At 39.4% G+C, this 17,392-nt stretch overlaps 1 protein-coding gene across 3 annotated transcripts in view; it reads left to right on the plus strand.

Moving 5' to 3' along the window:
- LOC105490059 (transmembrane protein 131) overlaps window positions 1-17,392 on the plus strand; it is a 271,947-nt gene that overhangs the window by 206,899 nt on the left and 47,656 nt on the right. For all 3 annotated transcript variants that reach the window (XM_011755316.3, XM_011755317.3, XM_071077307.1), the window contains exons 16-26: window positions 1,212-1,322; window positions 1,406-1,540; window positions 2,722-2,826; window positions 4,811-4,897; window positions 8,866-9,018; window positions 9,118-9,193; window positions 9,376-9,493; window positions 11,756-11,894; window positions 12,010-12,119; window positions 12,586-12,652; window positions 16,917-17,068. In XM_011755316.3, the coding sequence (XP_011753618.1) occupies window positions 1,212-1,322; window positions 1,406-1,540; window positions 2,722-2,826; window positions 4,811-4,897; window positions 8,866-9,018; window positions 9,118-9,193; window positions 9,376-9,493; window positions 11,756-11,894; window positions 12,010-12,119; window positions 12,586-12,652; window positions 16,917-17,068 (1,253 nt within the window). The remainder of the gene's footprint in view (window positions 1-1,211; window positions 1,323-1,405; window positions 1,541-2,721; window positions 2,827-4,810; window positions 4,898-8,865; window positions 9,019-9,117; window positions 9,194-9,375; window positions 9,494-11,755; window positions 11,895-12,009; window positions 12,120-12,585; window positions 12,653-16,916; window positions 17,069-17,392) is intronic.

Below are 17,392 nucleotides of genomic sequence, written 5' to 3' on the forward strand. Positions count from 1 at the left end.
TATATTATCCACCTTTAACATTTAAACTCCCTGCCCACCTTTAATGTTTTCAGATCTTATTAGGCAATCGTGTTACATACTCTTATGGTTTGCCATTGTCTGTGCTCTGCAAATTGATCTCATTCTCCTAGTCAGTTTTTACCTTTCCAGCAGCTCTCTCTTGTGATATAGTTGACTTCTCTAGTTACAGTCTCTACTTAGATCTTTTCCACATTCTGCTTTCTCTGGGATATGCTTTTAAACTATTGTAATAATGGGGAATATAGGAAAGAACTAAATGGAAGAAAAATGATAGGTAGAAAAAGAAGAATACAAGGAAGGTGAAGAGGGAAATACGTAGGGAAGAGATGATCAAAACCGAGAAATACTGGGACAAAGAAGAGAACCAGATAGTAAAGAAGAAACTAAGGTAGTAAAGACGCAAAGTTGGAAGATTGTATATGATACAGAAGGAAACAATGAAGGTACTCCTGGTACAGAAAATAAGCAGGGGGGAAAAATCCAAACAAAGCTATCTTGAGAGTAATCAATGAAAGAAGCTTAGATAAGAGATAAAACTGTTAGGAAAGATAAAAAGAAAGCGAGGACATCTAGAAATGTAGCCCTTTAAGTAGTTGGCATCGATTAGAATTTTAGAGCTGGAGGGACCTTCACTAATGTCTCGTTCCTGCTTCAGTTATTTTGTTTCAGCGATCATTGGTGAGGCTTGCTGAGAACACATGCTTTTTGCCTGATCCCCCAGGGTTCCACTAAACCTCTCTTAGTAGTTGAGCTTCCTGCTTCTTTCATGTGCCCCCAGAGGAGGAATAGCGGCTCAGCAGAAGCCATGGCTGTTTCCATGTCTGATTACTCAAAAGACTTTTTCCATACAAAGCCCTCGGCTATGCTGTATAACTGTGTGGTTTTATGCATATATACATAAAGCATAGGAAAGCATAGGAGCTTTAATACATCTTTTTTTTTTTTTTTGATACCGAGTCTCGCTCTGTTGCCCAGGCTGGAGTACAGTGGTGTAATCTCGGCTCCTGGGTTTAAGCGATTCTCCTGCCTCAGCTCAGCCTTCCTAGTAGCTGGGATTATAGGCGCACACCACCATGCCCAGCTAATTTTTGGTGAACTTTAATACATCTGTAATATAGTTACTTTCTCTTCATAATATTGTTACATCAGTGTGACTTTTTGTTTAATCTGGTTCTTTTATATCTCTCCAGTACTTTGTATTGCCCCCCAAAATAGAGGAACGTTTCATAGATTTTGGAGTACTGAGCGCTACAGAAGCAAGTAATATTTTATTTGCAATTATAAACAGCAATCCAATTGAGGTAAAAACCTGTTTTTATTCTAAATCGCATTTAAGGATTTTATGTTTGTGTTGTGATAATCATTTTCATATCTTTTTTTAAAGTTGGCTATAAAAAGTTGGCATATCATAGGAGATGGTTTATCAATAGAACTTGTAGCTATGGAAAGAGGCAATAGAACTACAATAATTTCAAGCCTGCCAGAGTTTGAAAAATCCTCTTTATCAGACCAGTCATCGGTAAGTAAACTTTCTTACTGTCTCCTTAAAGTAAGATGCTGTCTAAACTGCAAGCGGGAGGTCATTGCTGTGTTACATACATCACCATTATTTTTATGCAGTTCATGATAGTATTGGTTACTTGCTATTAAAAGGACCTTATAGGTAATGTAATTCAACCCCCTCTTTTTATGATGAGGGCACTGAAACCCAAAGGGGTTTAATTCTGCCTTGTCATAAAAAGTTCTATAAGACACAAATTGTAAATTATCTTTTTGTAACGCAAGTGTCATTACAGGAGAAATTCCCATGGATACTAAACTAACCTTGTGTTCATCGAGTTCACTGGGAAAAAGAGATGGCCTTGAACATTGGTAGAAAATATTTTCAATTACACAATAATACATCTGTCCAGATACTGCCTCAGTATCAGTGAGGCAGACATTGTTTGATCACTGCGAGTCTGCCCACATATTGTTACCTGTCTAATAAGCATGTTACAGTTGGTTGTAAGAGAGCACTGAACGATAGAAAACAAATACATTAGTTTCAGCACTCACCAGTACTGAAAGGGGAACTTGGAGTTTATACTTGCTGGGAAAAGGATGAGAATCACCTTCTGTGAGAAGGAGCACTGGATATCTCATCTGCAGGTTAGAATAGAACTTCTTGGGGCAGTTTTACGAAAGGAAAAGCAAATGTCCTTACACACAGAGAGTGCTGCCAAACACATTTCCGTGGAATGCCATAGGTCTGGTGTTTTGTTATATCCGACCTCAGCTGCCCTGAAGATACGAATATTAACATTACAGAGTGACAGCCACAGCTTGAAGCAGAGCCACCTGTGTATACACTTGTGGCTCCAGTGTGCCTGAAAGGTTGGGGGAAGGCCGTGTCCCCCTGCTCCAGCCTCTGGCTGTACAGGTCCACGGGTGAAGAGTGAGGAGCTTTATTAGCAAGAGTTCCACACCCCTCCCTCCTTCAGGAACCAGCTTTTTCACTGGCCCATGGAACAGGGGTCGTAGAGAACTGTCAAAGGATGTTATTTTGAGAGATTTGTACACAGTGATATAGTAATTCAGTGTCATGCTGGTATATGTTAGGATTTGTAAGTCATTTTATCACTAGGCCCTTCATTTCCATTTTAATAGGAAGCTTCAACTAACAAGGCTAATGAATGATACCATTTCTACCATCTACAGGTAACGTTAGCTTCAGGCTATTTTGCAGTCTTCAGAGTCAAACTTACTGCAAAAAAATTAGAGGGGATTCATGATGGAGCCATCCAGATCACAACAGACTATGAGGTAAGGACTTTGGGGATTCGTGGCAGTGGGGTTTTTCTGAATAAGTCCTTTCTTGTCTGTATGAAAACAAAGAATTAAGTTTACTCATAAAGTTACAGTTTACCAGTTTCCTACCTTAAAAACTGAGCTTTCTAGAATAGCTTATAGAAGATTGGTGTTTATAGGCTTGTAGTTCTTTGTTTTTTTTTTTTTTTTTTTTTCCCCAGAGATGGAGTCTCGCTCTGTTGCCCAGGCAGGAGTGCAGTGGCCAGATCTCAGCTCACTGCAAGCTCCGCCTCCCAGGTTCGCGCCATTCTCCTGCCTCAGCCTCCCGAGTAGCTGGGACTACAGTTGCCCGCCACCGCGTCCGGCTAATTTTTTTGTATTTTTAGTAGAGACGGGGTTTCACCGTGTTAGCCAGGATGGTCTCGATCTCCTGACCTTGTGATGATCTGCCCGCCTCAGCCTCCTAAAGTGCTGGGATTACAGGCATGAGCCACTGTGCCCGGCTAGGCTCGTAGTTTTATGATAAAACCCAACCTTCCTAACCTAAAAAAGCAACTTCAGAAAAATGCCTTTAGCACGTTTAGAATTGCTTTGTTAGAAACCTGCTTAAACAGATGGTTATATCATTACACAGACCCCGACTGAGGTCCTGAGTTAGATATCTCTGATTGTTCCTACAATCATAAAGAGCAGTCAGGGTCTAACATTTCTGAAAAGGAGGATAAAATCAGGAGATCATGTCTTAATCTGAGTGCTCACGTTTATATTTTCATGAGTCATTCAAAGTCAAGGGACTAAAGGTTACTAAGCTTTTAATTAAAATATTCTCTGTGGAGCTTATTTTGCATTCAGTAAGATTTTGAATGGATATATTTCTGCCAAACCTAAATGTTTTTAATTTTATATTTAAAAGCTCTTAGGAAAGTCAAGCACTGCTAAATTCAGCAAGTTGCCACCTTTGCTCTCATAGGTGTTTTCAGTGTGCACAACTCCCACGTGAAAAAAAAATGTAATTATAAAATAAACAGAATTGGCCATTTAATAATAAATGATTTGGCCGGGCCCGGTGGCTCAAGCCTGTAATCCCAGCACTTTGGGAGGCCGAGGCGGGTGGATCACGAGGTCAGGAGATCGAGACTATCCTGGCTAATACGGTGAAACCCCGTCTCTACTAAAAAATACAAAAAAACTAGCCGGGCGAGGTGGCGGCGGCGCCTGTAGTCCCAGCTAACTCGGGAGGCTGAGGTAGGAGAATGGCGTAAACCCGGGAGGCGGAGCTTGCAGTGAGCTGAGATCCGGCCACTGCACTCCAGCCTGGGCAACAGAGCGAGACTCCGTCTCAAAAATAATAATAATAATAATAATAAATGATTTGTTGAGAGTAAGTCAGGTGAGGAATTCATGGTTATCACTCATGACGGAAATAAGTACATTTCAGAATTCAGATAAATTTTGTTAATATGGGTGAAAATAAGAATTAAGAAAAATACCCTAGAGAAGTAGCTTTGAGAGTTACTAACAGTATGGGATGGGATTCTAACTCTAGAATGTTCAGTGCATTTTTAAAAATAAGGTTGATGTCTATTTCTATATCAAAACACTAGAGAGCTATATAACTCTAGATATGCTGGATTTTACATACATTGTTTTAGGAATACAGTTTGACTTTCTTTTTTAAAATAATTATAGATTATTTGTATTTTGAAATACAAAAATATTTGTATTTTAAAAAACCTGTCTTCATTGCTTCCCCATTTTTTGGTCTTTTTTACATGTTTTCAGTAAATCGCTGAGAAATCCGTGCAAATGTTTGGTTACTTTTTATGGAATACATTGCACAGATTAAACAGTATCTATGGGTGATTTTAATATTGGTTTGGAACTGGTTATTGTCAATATTAGTCCCAAAATTAGGATAACCCCAAAATATAATGCAGTAGTTATCAAGATCAGGCTAAGTCTTAAATACTTACTTATCATCATCTTCTTGACTCCACAGATCCTGACAATCCCTGTGAAGGCTGTGATTGCTGTAGGCTCACTGACCTGCTTCCCTAAGCACATGGTTCTTCCACCTTCCTTTCCAGTAAGACCATTCGTACACACATTTTTCTATTGCTCGTTTTTTGCCTTTGCCCTTAGCTCTGTGTTCCTGGAATCTTACAGTAAAGTCAGTTATTCTTTATTAGTCATTTATCTTAAAGACATTATACCAGGTTCTTTAGAAGATATAAAGAGATACAGTCCTTTTCCTCAAAAAGTTTTCTATCTAGAAAGGAAATTGGACCCACAATTCAGAGCAGAAGTTGCCCTAAGAGGAGTCAAAATAAAGTGCTGTGAGGGAAACACACATCTCGCTGATGCAGGGGCCGTGGGAGCCAGCTTCGAATTTCTTCCGACAGAGATGGAGAAGGGGTGGCGGAGATGTGAATCCAGGGCCAGGGCGCAAGCTCAACAGGGATGCAGAGGCAGTAAAGTCTGAAATGGGTTCAGGCAGTAGTGAGTTGTCCAGTTTGGCAAGAATGGAGAAAAGTTTTAAGAGGGAAAATGGAATGGTATGTTGGGAAAAAACTTAAATGCACTTAAGTTCATGGGAATATGAAGTTTTTGAGTAGAGGCTTGACATCATCAGAGCTGAGCTTTAAAGACTGGCTCTCTGCAGAAAGAGGTAGAGGACACAGATGAAAGTAACAATAGAGTGCCTGGAGGCCAACCCACAGACTGGCCGGAGTCCAGGGGAAAAGTGCCAAGGGGAGGTTTGAGCCTGTGGCTGTGGCAGAGACAGTAAAGTCCCTTCATACCTCCAAGCCTTTATTGTTTCTCTGCCTCGAATGCCCTTTCTCCGCTCCTCCCTTCAAAGAACTCCATGTCTTTCAAGATTCAATTCCATTGTCATCTCCTCCCTGAAGATTTCTTGACTCCTCCAGACAATACTGGTGGTTTCATGTGTGATCCTAGAATACTCTGAAATTACACCTCTTGTTGCAAGCCTCGTATTGTGCTATAAATATTTCCTTATAAGTTGGCCTCCCCAGTGAGAGTCTGAGATCCTCTAGGAAATTGATGAGAGATCATTTGTTCCCAATAGCAGGCACTTAGTGCATAATGTATAGACGAAGGAACAAATGATGGAGAGGGAACATAGGCCAGAGGCATTGCAGGTGAATCATTTGAACTGTGCTTATATCCTAAAGCGGCCATACAGACTGAAACAAGTGTGGGGAAAGAGGGCGGATAGAGGAGGCAGGAATATGGCTTAGAGTTTGAGCCTGGAGAACAAGGAAAAAACAAATGAGAAAACCAGGAGAAGATGCTGCCTTTTGCAAGAAGATGGTGCAGTCCATTCAGGAATACCAGGGAAAATGTGAAAGTGTCTCAGATCCTAGTGGTGGGAGACAATAGTGGGTTAAGAGAAACAAGACACTGCAAAATCTTAATGTCATATGCAAGTTTAGCATCCCTAACTCAAATATCTGAAATCCAAAATGTTTCCAAATCTGAAACATTTTGAGACCACAAGTGGAAAACTCTACACCTGACTTCTTGTAACAGGTTTCAGTCAAAACTTTGCTTCATGCACAAAATTATTTTAAATGTTGTATAAAATTACCTTCATGCTGTGCGTATGAATGTATATGAAACATAAATGAATTTCATGTTTAGACTTGTCTCCAAGATACCTCATTATATATATGTAAATATTCCAAAATCCAAAAAAAAAAAAAAAGAAAGAAATCTAAAATACATCTGGCCCCAAGCATTTTAAATAAGGGATACTCAACCTGTACAGTAAAACCTAAATTCATTTAGCTCCTTAAAAATATAAATTTTGAATTACTAGTTTCATCACATTTAAGTTTGGGTCTTAATTAAATCCTCATCTTCCTGTCATTCCACTTTGTACTTACTCTACTAAACTCTTGACTTCGGTATTTATCCAGAAGAGCCTTGTTTCTTCCTTCCATTACTTTCTCAATCGGTGACGTCCTTAATCTCTGCGTAAACTCTGGCAGGGAAAAGTTCAGTTCAGAAGACAGCGGATGACCCAGTGAAAAGCCCCACGAGTGGAATAAATGAGAAAGCATGTGTATAAAAGCAAGATGTTGGTCTTGATCCATTTGTGTTGCTATAAAGGAATACCTGAGGCTGGGTGATTTTAGAAAGAGGTGTATTTGGCTCACGGTTCTGGAGGCTATACAGGAAGCATGGCCCCAGCATCTGCATTGGTGAGGGCCTCGGGCTGCTTCCACTCATATTGGAAGGCAAAGAGGAGCTGGCATGTGCAAAGATCACATGGCGAGAGAGAGGAGAGGGAGGTGCCAGGCTCTTTTTTAACAACCAGTAGTTGTGTGAACTAATGGCTAACTCATTACCACAGGGTCAGAACACACCAAGCCATTCATGAGGGATCCACCCCCATGCCCCAAACGTCTTCCATAGGGCCCCACCTCCAACACTGGGGAGCACATTTCAGCGTGAGATTTGGGGGGGGGTTGGTTTTGAACTGCTTCAGATTAAGCTTTCAGATTTCTCTAGGTGGCTTGCAGGACCAGGTACTTGCTTGGAATTCTAAATTACCTCTGTATTACCAAATCCTATCATAGATCTCTATCAGATGGAGAATACTAGAGCTGACTGGAAACAATACCTCAGAATAAACATTTCACGTAACTCATAGCTTAATATTTGAGTAGAATTGTGAGAGCAGCGTTTATATCTGTGCGCTCTTTTGATCCCCCACACCCCTGAGAGACAAGGCACAAGGGAAGTAGTTATTCCAAGTATGCCAAGTGCAGCGTCTGCCCGAGGGTCCCGTCCGCATCGCAGCTGCACGCCTGCCCTCTGCTGGCTGCCGGGTGTTTTAGCCTCACTGGGCTGTGAATGAGGATCGCTGGCCTCAGCCTCATGGTCATTCTGCCCTTTTTCCTGTGCGGGCTCTTCACCTCTGTATTGTTTATTCCACATATTTAAAAAGTGGGTTTAATCATTTTAGAGACCTCTTCAGATGAATAGGAATCTACAAAAAGATAAAATTTTGTATTTAGTCAAAAGAAAGATTGTAGTATAATTCTTCTGGAGTATTACATAAATTATTTAATTTTTTAATTTAAAATTTGGTACTCTGTCACAGAGAGAAGCTTGTGACTGGTAAGAGCAATCGCTGGTTATTTAACAGTTTCATCTATGTGCTGGGATTTTTTTGTTTGTTTTTGAGATGTAGTCTCACTCTGTCACCCAGGCTGGAGTGCAGTGATACAATCTTGGCTCACTGCAGCCTCCACTTCCCGAGTTCAAGTGATTCTCCTGCCTCAGCCTCCCCAGTAGCTGGGACTACAGGTGTGTGCCACCATGCCTGCTAATTTTTTGTGTGTATTTTTAGCAGGGACAGGGTATCACCATGTTGGTCTGGCTGGTCTCGAACTCCTGGCCTCAAGTGATCCACCCACCTCAGCCTCTCAAAGTGCTGGGATTACAGGCATGAGCCACTGCGCCCAGCCTGTGTGCTGTTTTAATAAGATACTTGACAACCCATAATTTTAAAAGATGTCTAATTTCTCTTTGACACAAATGACATATATTTTTCCTAATGAAAAGACTTTCTTTTAAAAAAAAATGTGATTTTTTTTCCCATTTGGCTTTAGATTTTAGAATTCAGTTATTTCAGGGCATTCTTGCCTGGATATAAAGAAACCTTGCTTACCAAACTGAAAGTGACCATTCCCTTTATTTAAAGCTATCTCTGTTTGTACCTTTGTTGGCATCCTTAATATCTTGACGTGAAAGTGTGAATGTTACGTCAATCAGTTGTCACAAGATGGCAAAAATTTGTCCTCCTGATTTTTCTGTAACATGCCATAGCAAGAAAAAAAACTTTCTTTTTTGTGACGTTTTCTGGCTCTTGATTACAATCTAGAGATTATCAACTGATGAACCTTCTAAAATGTCTTTTGGGCTTTGGTTTCCTAGAAGTCTGCTTGTCTGCTCTGAAGCTTGTGATCTTAAGAAAATTTAACCATATACAAATGAGTTTGTTTTTTTTCTTTCTTCCTTCAGGGGAAAATAGTTCATCAAAGTTTAAATATTATGAATTCCTTCTCACAGAAGGTAAAAATACAACAAATACGATCTTTGTCAGAAGATGTGCGATTTTACTATAAACGATTGCGGGGGAATAAGGAAGACTTGGAGCCAGGAAAAAAGTCAAAGGTTTGAAGATGTTTATATTTGAGAATTCCCATCGGTAACGTTTTGTTTTGTGGCCTCCTGTGGATTCGGGACTCATGGTTCTCCTGTGCCTCTTTATAGATCGCAAACATTTATTTTGATCCTGGACTGCAGTGTGGGGATCACTGCTATGTTGGCCTGCCGTTTCTATCCAAATGTAAGTGACCTTGCTGTTCTCTCTCGTGTCTTCACTTCCCCCAAAGTACTCTTTTAGTAAGAGGCTGCCACTTTTAAAGTACATTGCTGTCTTTTGTTACTATAGGAATTATTCAAAGGAAAATTGGCAAGTGGGTATAGATGCAGGTTAAGTATGTCATAACGTATATTTCCTTGTTTTAGCTGAACCCAAAGTGCAGCCTGGTGTAGCCATGCAGGAAGATATGTGGGATGCTGACTGGGATTTGCATCAAAGCCTGTTCAAGGGATGGACAGGAATAAAGGAAAATTCAGGTCATAGGTGAGTGGTTTATGTTTATTTTAGCCATCTTTATAAGCTTGAAACAATGCTTTCTAAGTTTTATTCTTAAATTATTTTGCTTTATAGCTAAGAAAGAATGCCTGATTTTCAGAGAGTTATTAGTGAGGCATCTTAAATTGCCGTTTTAACTGTATGTTGCTTAGAAATACACATACTGTCATTTTTCTCTTTTCTGTGGTGCTTTAGATACTTCTTACACTCCAAGAAAATATTTGAAGTTGTCTTTATGTAGGATGACGACAGTATTCACCTTAGACTCATCCATTTGCATAGGAAAGAAAGTTTTTACTTACCACTGACCTCTGTTAAAGGCAAGGACAACATTTTCTAGGTTTACCCCCACCTAGACACTTGGTACAAGACCAGAGTGTTTGCTTATTGTGAAAAGAATACCTCCTTCCTTTTTTTTTGAGACAGAAACTCACTCTGTCATGAAACTGGAGTGCAGTGGCGTGATTCTCCTGCCTCAGCCTCCCGAGTAGCTGGGACTACAGGCACGCACCACCATGCCCAGCTAATTTTTGTATTTTTAGTAGAGATGGAGTTTCACCATGTTGGCCAGGATGGTCTCGATCTCTTGACCTTGTGATCCACCCACCTCAGCCTCCCAAAGTGCTGGGATTACAGGTGTGACCCACTCTGCCCAGCCCACCTCCTTCATTTCTAAGTGCCGAGCCGTTCGGGAGCACACAGGGCTCCGTTCAGACAGGCTCCACAGCGTTTCTTTGGTAGGCAGGAAATGTGCATCTAATGACAAATCAGTACTGCACCTGGATTCAAAAACAAAAAATGTATTGATTTGGTAGTATAGAAATCTGATCTTTTCATGTACTTCAGAAAAGAATTTGACTAGAATAATGATAGTATGGCAACTGATGGAAACTGCTCTTCTCAAGCTGCAAATTTGAAATATATTTGTTAGTATCAAGGTATTCCCATTAAAGAGTACTGTAAATTCTCAAACCATTAATAATTGAAGGATTTGTTTATCTGAACTGTCTGCTATGAAAAGTTTTCTTAAGGCAAAAGAAAGTTGAATGTTTACTTTAAAAAGATGGTTAAAATGAATAAAAAAGACACTTCCTCTAATGGACTTGCTAAGAGAACACTAATGAAAACTCTCCTTTGTGCCCTGTATTTCCACAGTGGACGTTATAAAGGACAAGCAAGTCCCAAATGTTAATGTCCAATTATGAACAAATAACTTACAATACTGCCCTAGACTCAGCTGCTAAGGAACCCCTTCACCTCCTACCCACAAAAAGCCTGCCCTCCTCTCTCTGTCCCCAGCACCCCATTGCTAAGACCCCGGGCTCCCTGTCTATCCTGAGTGCACAGTGGATGTGATATTCTCCCTGATCCCGCCTTTGTGTTACTTTGTTATGTGTGTGTTACAGAGGATTTCTGCTACTAGTCTTATAAACCTGTACTCTTACCAGTATTAGAGTATCGTAACACTGCAGCAATAGAATTAGGGGTTAAAATATGCTTCAGCGTTTCGTCCCAGGGATCTCAGCTCCATTTATAATATTGTGTCTTTGGGAATGTGTTCTGAGTTCTAAGCAACTGGCTTATACACACTTCTGAGTCGGGATATACTCAGATGAGGTCTCAAATATTGCTGAAAACTTTACGTGTATCTGCACAAAACCCTCATAGGCTTTACCTCTGTCGTCAACTGATGTCTTCATTGAGTGTGAGGACTCTGTTTTGTTTTTATATCAAGGGGGGTAAAAGCCATATGCCAAGCAATGCACTGCCTTCTCATTAGTTCTACTGAACATGTTTTTAGCACCCTGCTTGTAGATGTCTGGATCTTTCCCCTAGGCACGTAAGATCCTTTAGGATCTGCGTAACATCATGTGTTATCTCTATATGCCTGCCTTTTCTAAATAGGTTATCTGCTATAGGCCAGCTTTTCTTACTGAATTTATACTTGGAAAGTTTTTTCTAAACTTACAGGATTACATTTCATGTCATTGGTACTCTGCCTAAGATTTATCATCCTTTCCATATTCAGTACAGAAACAGAGGATCTGTGACAGATATTTTGGCAACTCTTTGTGCCAATATAGAGACATCAAATAGCATTACAAGCATAGTAAAATATTAGAATGAATAAATGTGTTTTTTCAGGGCCAGCAAAAAATTTCTCAAGTACATAAGCCTAATTGAATTTCTTATGTTCAGAAGACTCAAATATTTCATTTTGATACAGTGACTTACAAATTGTTTTTCTAGATTGAGTGCTATATTTGAAGTAAATACAGACCTTCAAAAAAATATAATATCAAAAATCACTGCCGAGCTCTCCTGGCCTTCCATACTTAGCTCACCCCGGCACTTGAAATTTCCACTTACTAATACAAACTGCTCCTCAGTAAGTATTCAAAGTGACGTTGGTTTTTGGAAATATGTACTAGGGTTATAAAGTATTTACTCTTAGCTTTCACTATAGAAATCTTTCATTTAATACTTCATTTATCTTGTTTAAGGAAGAAGAGATTACTTTAGAAAATCCTGCAGATGTTCCTGTCTATGTTCAGTTTATTCCTCTGGCTTTATATTCCAACCCCTCAGTGTTTGTAGATAAGTTAGTATCCAGGTAAGTATTGTTTTGGATCATCACGGTGTTTCTATGTAGTATTGAATCAGTATTGTATTCACTTAAAAAGCCTTATTGCAGCTCATACAGTGACAGATTTGACTTAGAGAAGTTCTGGATCTCTATGGTTGAGAGAAGGTTTTAGGGAGGTTTAGGTTGATACTGTGTGAAGCATCCAGAAAAACTTTCAATATAAGGCAAGAAAAAGTAATGTGGAACTCCCTTCTAAAAATGTGTAAAGAGAAAGCAGATGAAACCTTTCAAATATTCTAGTTTTAAAAAGTGAACAAAATATTAATTACAAGTTGTGGCCTTTAATTTTCTTAAGGCTATAAATCTGGTCATACTGATCTCAAAACCTGCCAGACAATAATTTGAAAATAAAGCACACACCTGATAATCACTCCATCACCCCCTTAACTGTGATGTTGCTTATGAATAAATATGTGTACATTTTTTGTTTTAGGTTTAACTTGAGTAAGGTGGCAAAGATAGATTTGAGAACACTAGAATTTCAAGTCTTCAGAAACAGTGTAAGTATTCAAACTTCATAATATTCCAGGGAAATTATTCTATAATATGATCAATATAAATATGAAAGAAAATTATTGGCTACTCGTAAATTTGGCTGAAGGGTAAGTTACTGAAGAAGTCAGAGCAGTCCAGTAATTATTTTAGAGGCAAATAAATCAGGAAGAGTAGGTGGGATTTAGATCAAGGTGAGGCACATTGAGTAGAAGGTTCATATTTGTGGGCATTAAACGTTAAGCCCATGAAGGTTTGTAATAATAATAACAGAAATTCTGAGAATATATAGATGAGGTAAATGTTAATACATAATTAACTTTTATTGAGCTCAGTGATTTAAATTTTCTTTCTGGATACTTTGTAATTAAATTGTAAGCCATCCATGAATGGTAAACCCATGGCTGACTGTGTTCGTATTTAGCAGGGTGATATGCATGATTTTCACTCAATGGATAATCTTCTATTTATAAACATATACATAAACTGGTTTGTTCTAGGAACCAAACTATTTTCTATCATTCAGGCCAGGCGGAGCAACCACTCACCACTCACTATTAAATAAGACCTAAGGGTGTGTGTTAGGAACTTAGCACTTGGAGCTAGGGCTCCCTGCAAAATGGTCCAAGCCTTTTGACCACTATGCCCTTCTTTCTGCCTAGGGCCAAGTTCAGATCTGGTTCTCTGATTCCAGAAGCTTTGCCCTTACCATTGTATCATGTGGTCATTGCCGACCAGGAATTGCTGTGAGCCTTTTCAAACCAGATCCCTCATAGTTCTTGAAATACTGTATTCTTTCCCATAGCTCCATGTTTTTATCTGTAAAGCATATATTAGCCCAGTCCTTATTAGAATAGTTTTTGTAACTCTGTCTTTAAGGCAAGCTTACATAAGAAAGTAATATTCAAAGTTGTATTTTTTTCTGTCAAATAATGGCTGGACACTAGACTGAAGTTTAGACAGTCTTGTATCCCAGCCTCATGCCCCTCTCTAGGAATCCTTTTGTGCTTTGCTTTTTCCCATCTGTAAAATGCCAAAGTAACAAATATTACTGGAAGTTACCTAGAAGGCTCAGTAACCGGAACTTCCTTTCACTCTGCTTTTCTTTTTTCTTTTTCTTTTCTTTTTCTTTTTTTTTTTTTTTTTTTTTTTGTCTCCACCACACGTGGCTAATTTTTTTTTTACTGGTATTTTTTAGTAGAGCCGAGGTTTCACCATGGTGGCCAGGCTGGTCTCGAACTCCTGACCTCAGGTGATCCGCCTGCCTTGGGCCTCCCAAAGCACTAAGATTACAGGCGTGAGCCACCGTGCCCGGCCCACTCTGCTTTTATAATAGGGGGAAATTTCACGTAAGTATTAAGTGAGCTAATATTTAACTTTTTTATTTTATTAACTACAAGCCATATTTACAAGATGTAGAATACTGAACTAAGCACTGTGAGAGATAGGAAAATACATAAGAGTACTCTAGACATCAGAAATTTATTCTAAATAAGAAATTCAGGAGGAGGTCCTAGAATGAGCTTAGAGTAAATTCTATCTCAGGCATCTCTACAGTGCTGCAGAATGTGGTTCTCAAGATACCTGGTCTCAGGACTCCCTTGCAGTCTTAAAATTATTAAGGACCCCAGAGAGGTTTCTCGTTTATATGGTTTACATCCATCAGTGTTTTGCCATATTAGAAACTGAAACTGAGGCTGGGCGCGGGAGATCTTTAAAAGAGTGATTTAATTTGTTTAAAATAATAATAAAAAACCTATTCCATTCAACATAGGTAACATCAAAAATGAAAACTACCTGTATTTTAAAAAATCACTTAGCAAGGAGAATGGATTGTTTTAAATTTTTACAACTCTCTTTAATGGCTGTCTCCCCGACTTAATGGACAGGTGGATTTTCATATCTGCCTCTACATTCAGTCTCTCTTGATACATTGTTTTAATTGAAGTATGTAATGAAAATCTAACCTGCTACAGACATGTAATTAAAGAAGGAGTATTTTAGTTGCCTTTTTATTTATAACACTGTACATCAGTCATTTGGAAAATACTGGTGCACAGAGACATGCAGACCTTACAAATGTTGCCACAATTCACTATGCACTATCCACGAATGAATCATTCTCACTCACCACCAGGCTCATCAGGAAACTCTTGAAGTATTGGGAAGCTGTCAGGCTCACAAGGGTGAATACAAATTATCCAAAATCCTCAATTTTGCTCGAAAGCTTGAATTTTATTGGAAACAAATACTTCAGTAGGCTTACTTATTTCTATGAAAATCTCTGCCAGATACCCAAGCCTGAATGACCATTGGCTGTCAGTCATTCTTTCAGACATAAACGGTGTTCCATGAGAAAAGCAGCTAGGTCACTAGTTCAGCTTCCATCTCAGACAGCTTTGCAAAACAACATGGTAGCTGCAGAAATACTTTTTACATACTTCCCATTGTATCCCACAGAACTTTAAAGACGTGCTCCAGGGTTGAAGTTTTTACGGCATCACCAAGGACTTTTTTTTTTTTTTAACTACAAATGCATGACACTGAAGAACACAGTGGCTGCTAGGGAAGTTTGATACCACTGCCTTGATGCGTGCTAAGGGGTCAGCAGTTTTACCCTCCGTAGCTTTTGCTGACTGTCAGTGCAGATGCCAACATAGTGAAAAAGACAACATCTATCGGTGTCATCATGGAAATAGTTTGACATTGTGGTGGACACTCTGACAGGATCCCTGAGATCCCTGGGGTCCAAGGTCACTTTTGGAGAACCTCCACCGTGAAATTACTAAGGTCCTGAATGGTGTACGGGAGGCATCGCAACATCTTAACGTTTTCCCCAAATCGTGAGAGTTTAAATTAGCTACTGTTTGCTGGGAATATATGTATAGTACATCATTGTGTCCATCAGTTACTCAGAGTAGTTTATTTAAAAGGGAACTTACCAACAATCTTGAAGCAGCTGAAATATTCCCTTGTCTCAGTGGACTTGGACAGAAAGGAAAAAAATAGCAGTTAACACTTGAACAATACAGACTTGGATTGTGCTGGTTCATGCATACTTTTTTTCAGTCAAGCGCAGATGGAAAATACAGTTCTCAGGTTGCAAAACTGCATATATGGAGAGCCCTACTTTTTGTATAGGCACATTCCACAGTGGCCAACTGCGACTTGAAAATGCGCAGATTTGGTTATGCCTGGGATCCTGGAAACAATCTCTGGCGTGTACAGAGACAACCATATTTGCCTCAGAAGCAAGAATTAAAAGTAGTGTGCTTCATAAAGTCTGTTGACTGTAAGTTAATGTTTGTGGACTCATGCTGAAGCAGGTAGCTAGATCTGTATGTGTGAAACACACACCGAGCTATGTCAGGGGGAGTAGAAAACAATACAGAATTCACCCTCCTTCCATGTTAGCGGAAGCCGTGAAGAACTGGTGGATGTTTATAGCCAAGTGTTGACAACCCTTCCCTCAAAAAAGTTTACACTTAATGTTGCTTAAAAACCAGAACAGTATATCCTTATATGTGACCTGTGACTGTTTTTGTAAATAGACAAGCAAATTTTCTTAACCTTAACTATAACTGGCTGTCAAAAAGTCATATTTTGAATATTAAACTAAGCTATGCTTTAAACTTTAAATCATCGGGTGTTTATGAAACAGTAATCATGTGTAACCTTCAAAATAAGATTCAAGGAGAAACTTATAGGAGTTGGAAATCTTTTTACATGTAAACGTACGGTGCAGCCTGAAGACCCTTCAGCTGGTCCCCTTCAGAGGGGAGGAGTGGCGTGGCGGTGGCAGGAGGCCTGAGGTGTTGGCCTTGGTCCCCTTTAGAAGGGAGCAGTGGCAGGAAGCATCAGGAGGCCTGGGGTGCTGGCATTGGTTCCACAAGTGTTTGCTTTGTGCTAATGTGTCTAGGTGATCATCTTAGGTTTCTGTCCTTTTCTGTGTGTGTAATATTTCAAAATTTTAGAAGGTTAAAAACAAAAGAGATATGTATCCAAAAACAAATGCCTTGTGCAAACATTGAGGACTTTGTTTGGTGACCTGGGGAGCAAAGTCCCTTTTTGGACTTAATGCAGAATATGCATCTCATCGTTGGTTCCTCTGCACTGCTTTCCAGCTAACCCGCATCTAAACATGACAGATAAAGTTGTTGACGCATTTGATCAGTTTGAGAACCTCTGCTGGGCTGCAGATGGGGTGTAAAGGAAGAAACTTCTTCCAGAGAATATCTTCATGACTCCTCTTTGTTTACCCAATGATTCCAGGCTCATCCACTGCAGAGTTCAACGGGATTTATGGAGGGCGTCTCTCGACATTTAATTTTAAACCTAATTTTAAAACCCGGAGAAAAGAAATCTGTCAAAGTAAAGTTTACGCCAGTTCACAACAGAACTGTTTCTTCACTTATCATCGTCAGGTAGGTTCTGTGACACAGTGTGGGTTCGTTTTTACTACTCACTTAGAAGGCCTTACTTGTTTTAAGATGAATTTGCGTGTCTAACTTACGAAATAGTTTAAATTCACTTTGTCCAAAACATGCACACATACTCCATGCCTGATGAAACATACCTTTGTTATCAAATGCATAGTTCAAAACCATGAATAGTGTCTTACTGTGATGTGTGTCTCTTAAAAATAAAAACTCTTGCTCTTCTCTGTGTATTTTTGAATTCTTAAAGTATAAATTCTCACCATTAAATTTAATTTCTATGTGGTGCTCTGTAAAATAACAGTAGAAATT

The sequence above is a fragment of the Macaca nemestrina genome, chromosome 13 (genome assembly GCF_043159975.1).
Source record: "Macaca nemestrina isolate mMacNem1 chromosome 13, mMacNem.hap1, whole genome shotgun sequence".
In the NCBI taxonomy this organism is placed as follows: Eukaryota; Metazoa; Chordata; class Mammalia; order Primates; family Cercopithecidae; genus Macaca; species Macaca nemestrina.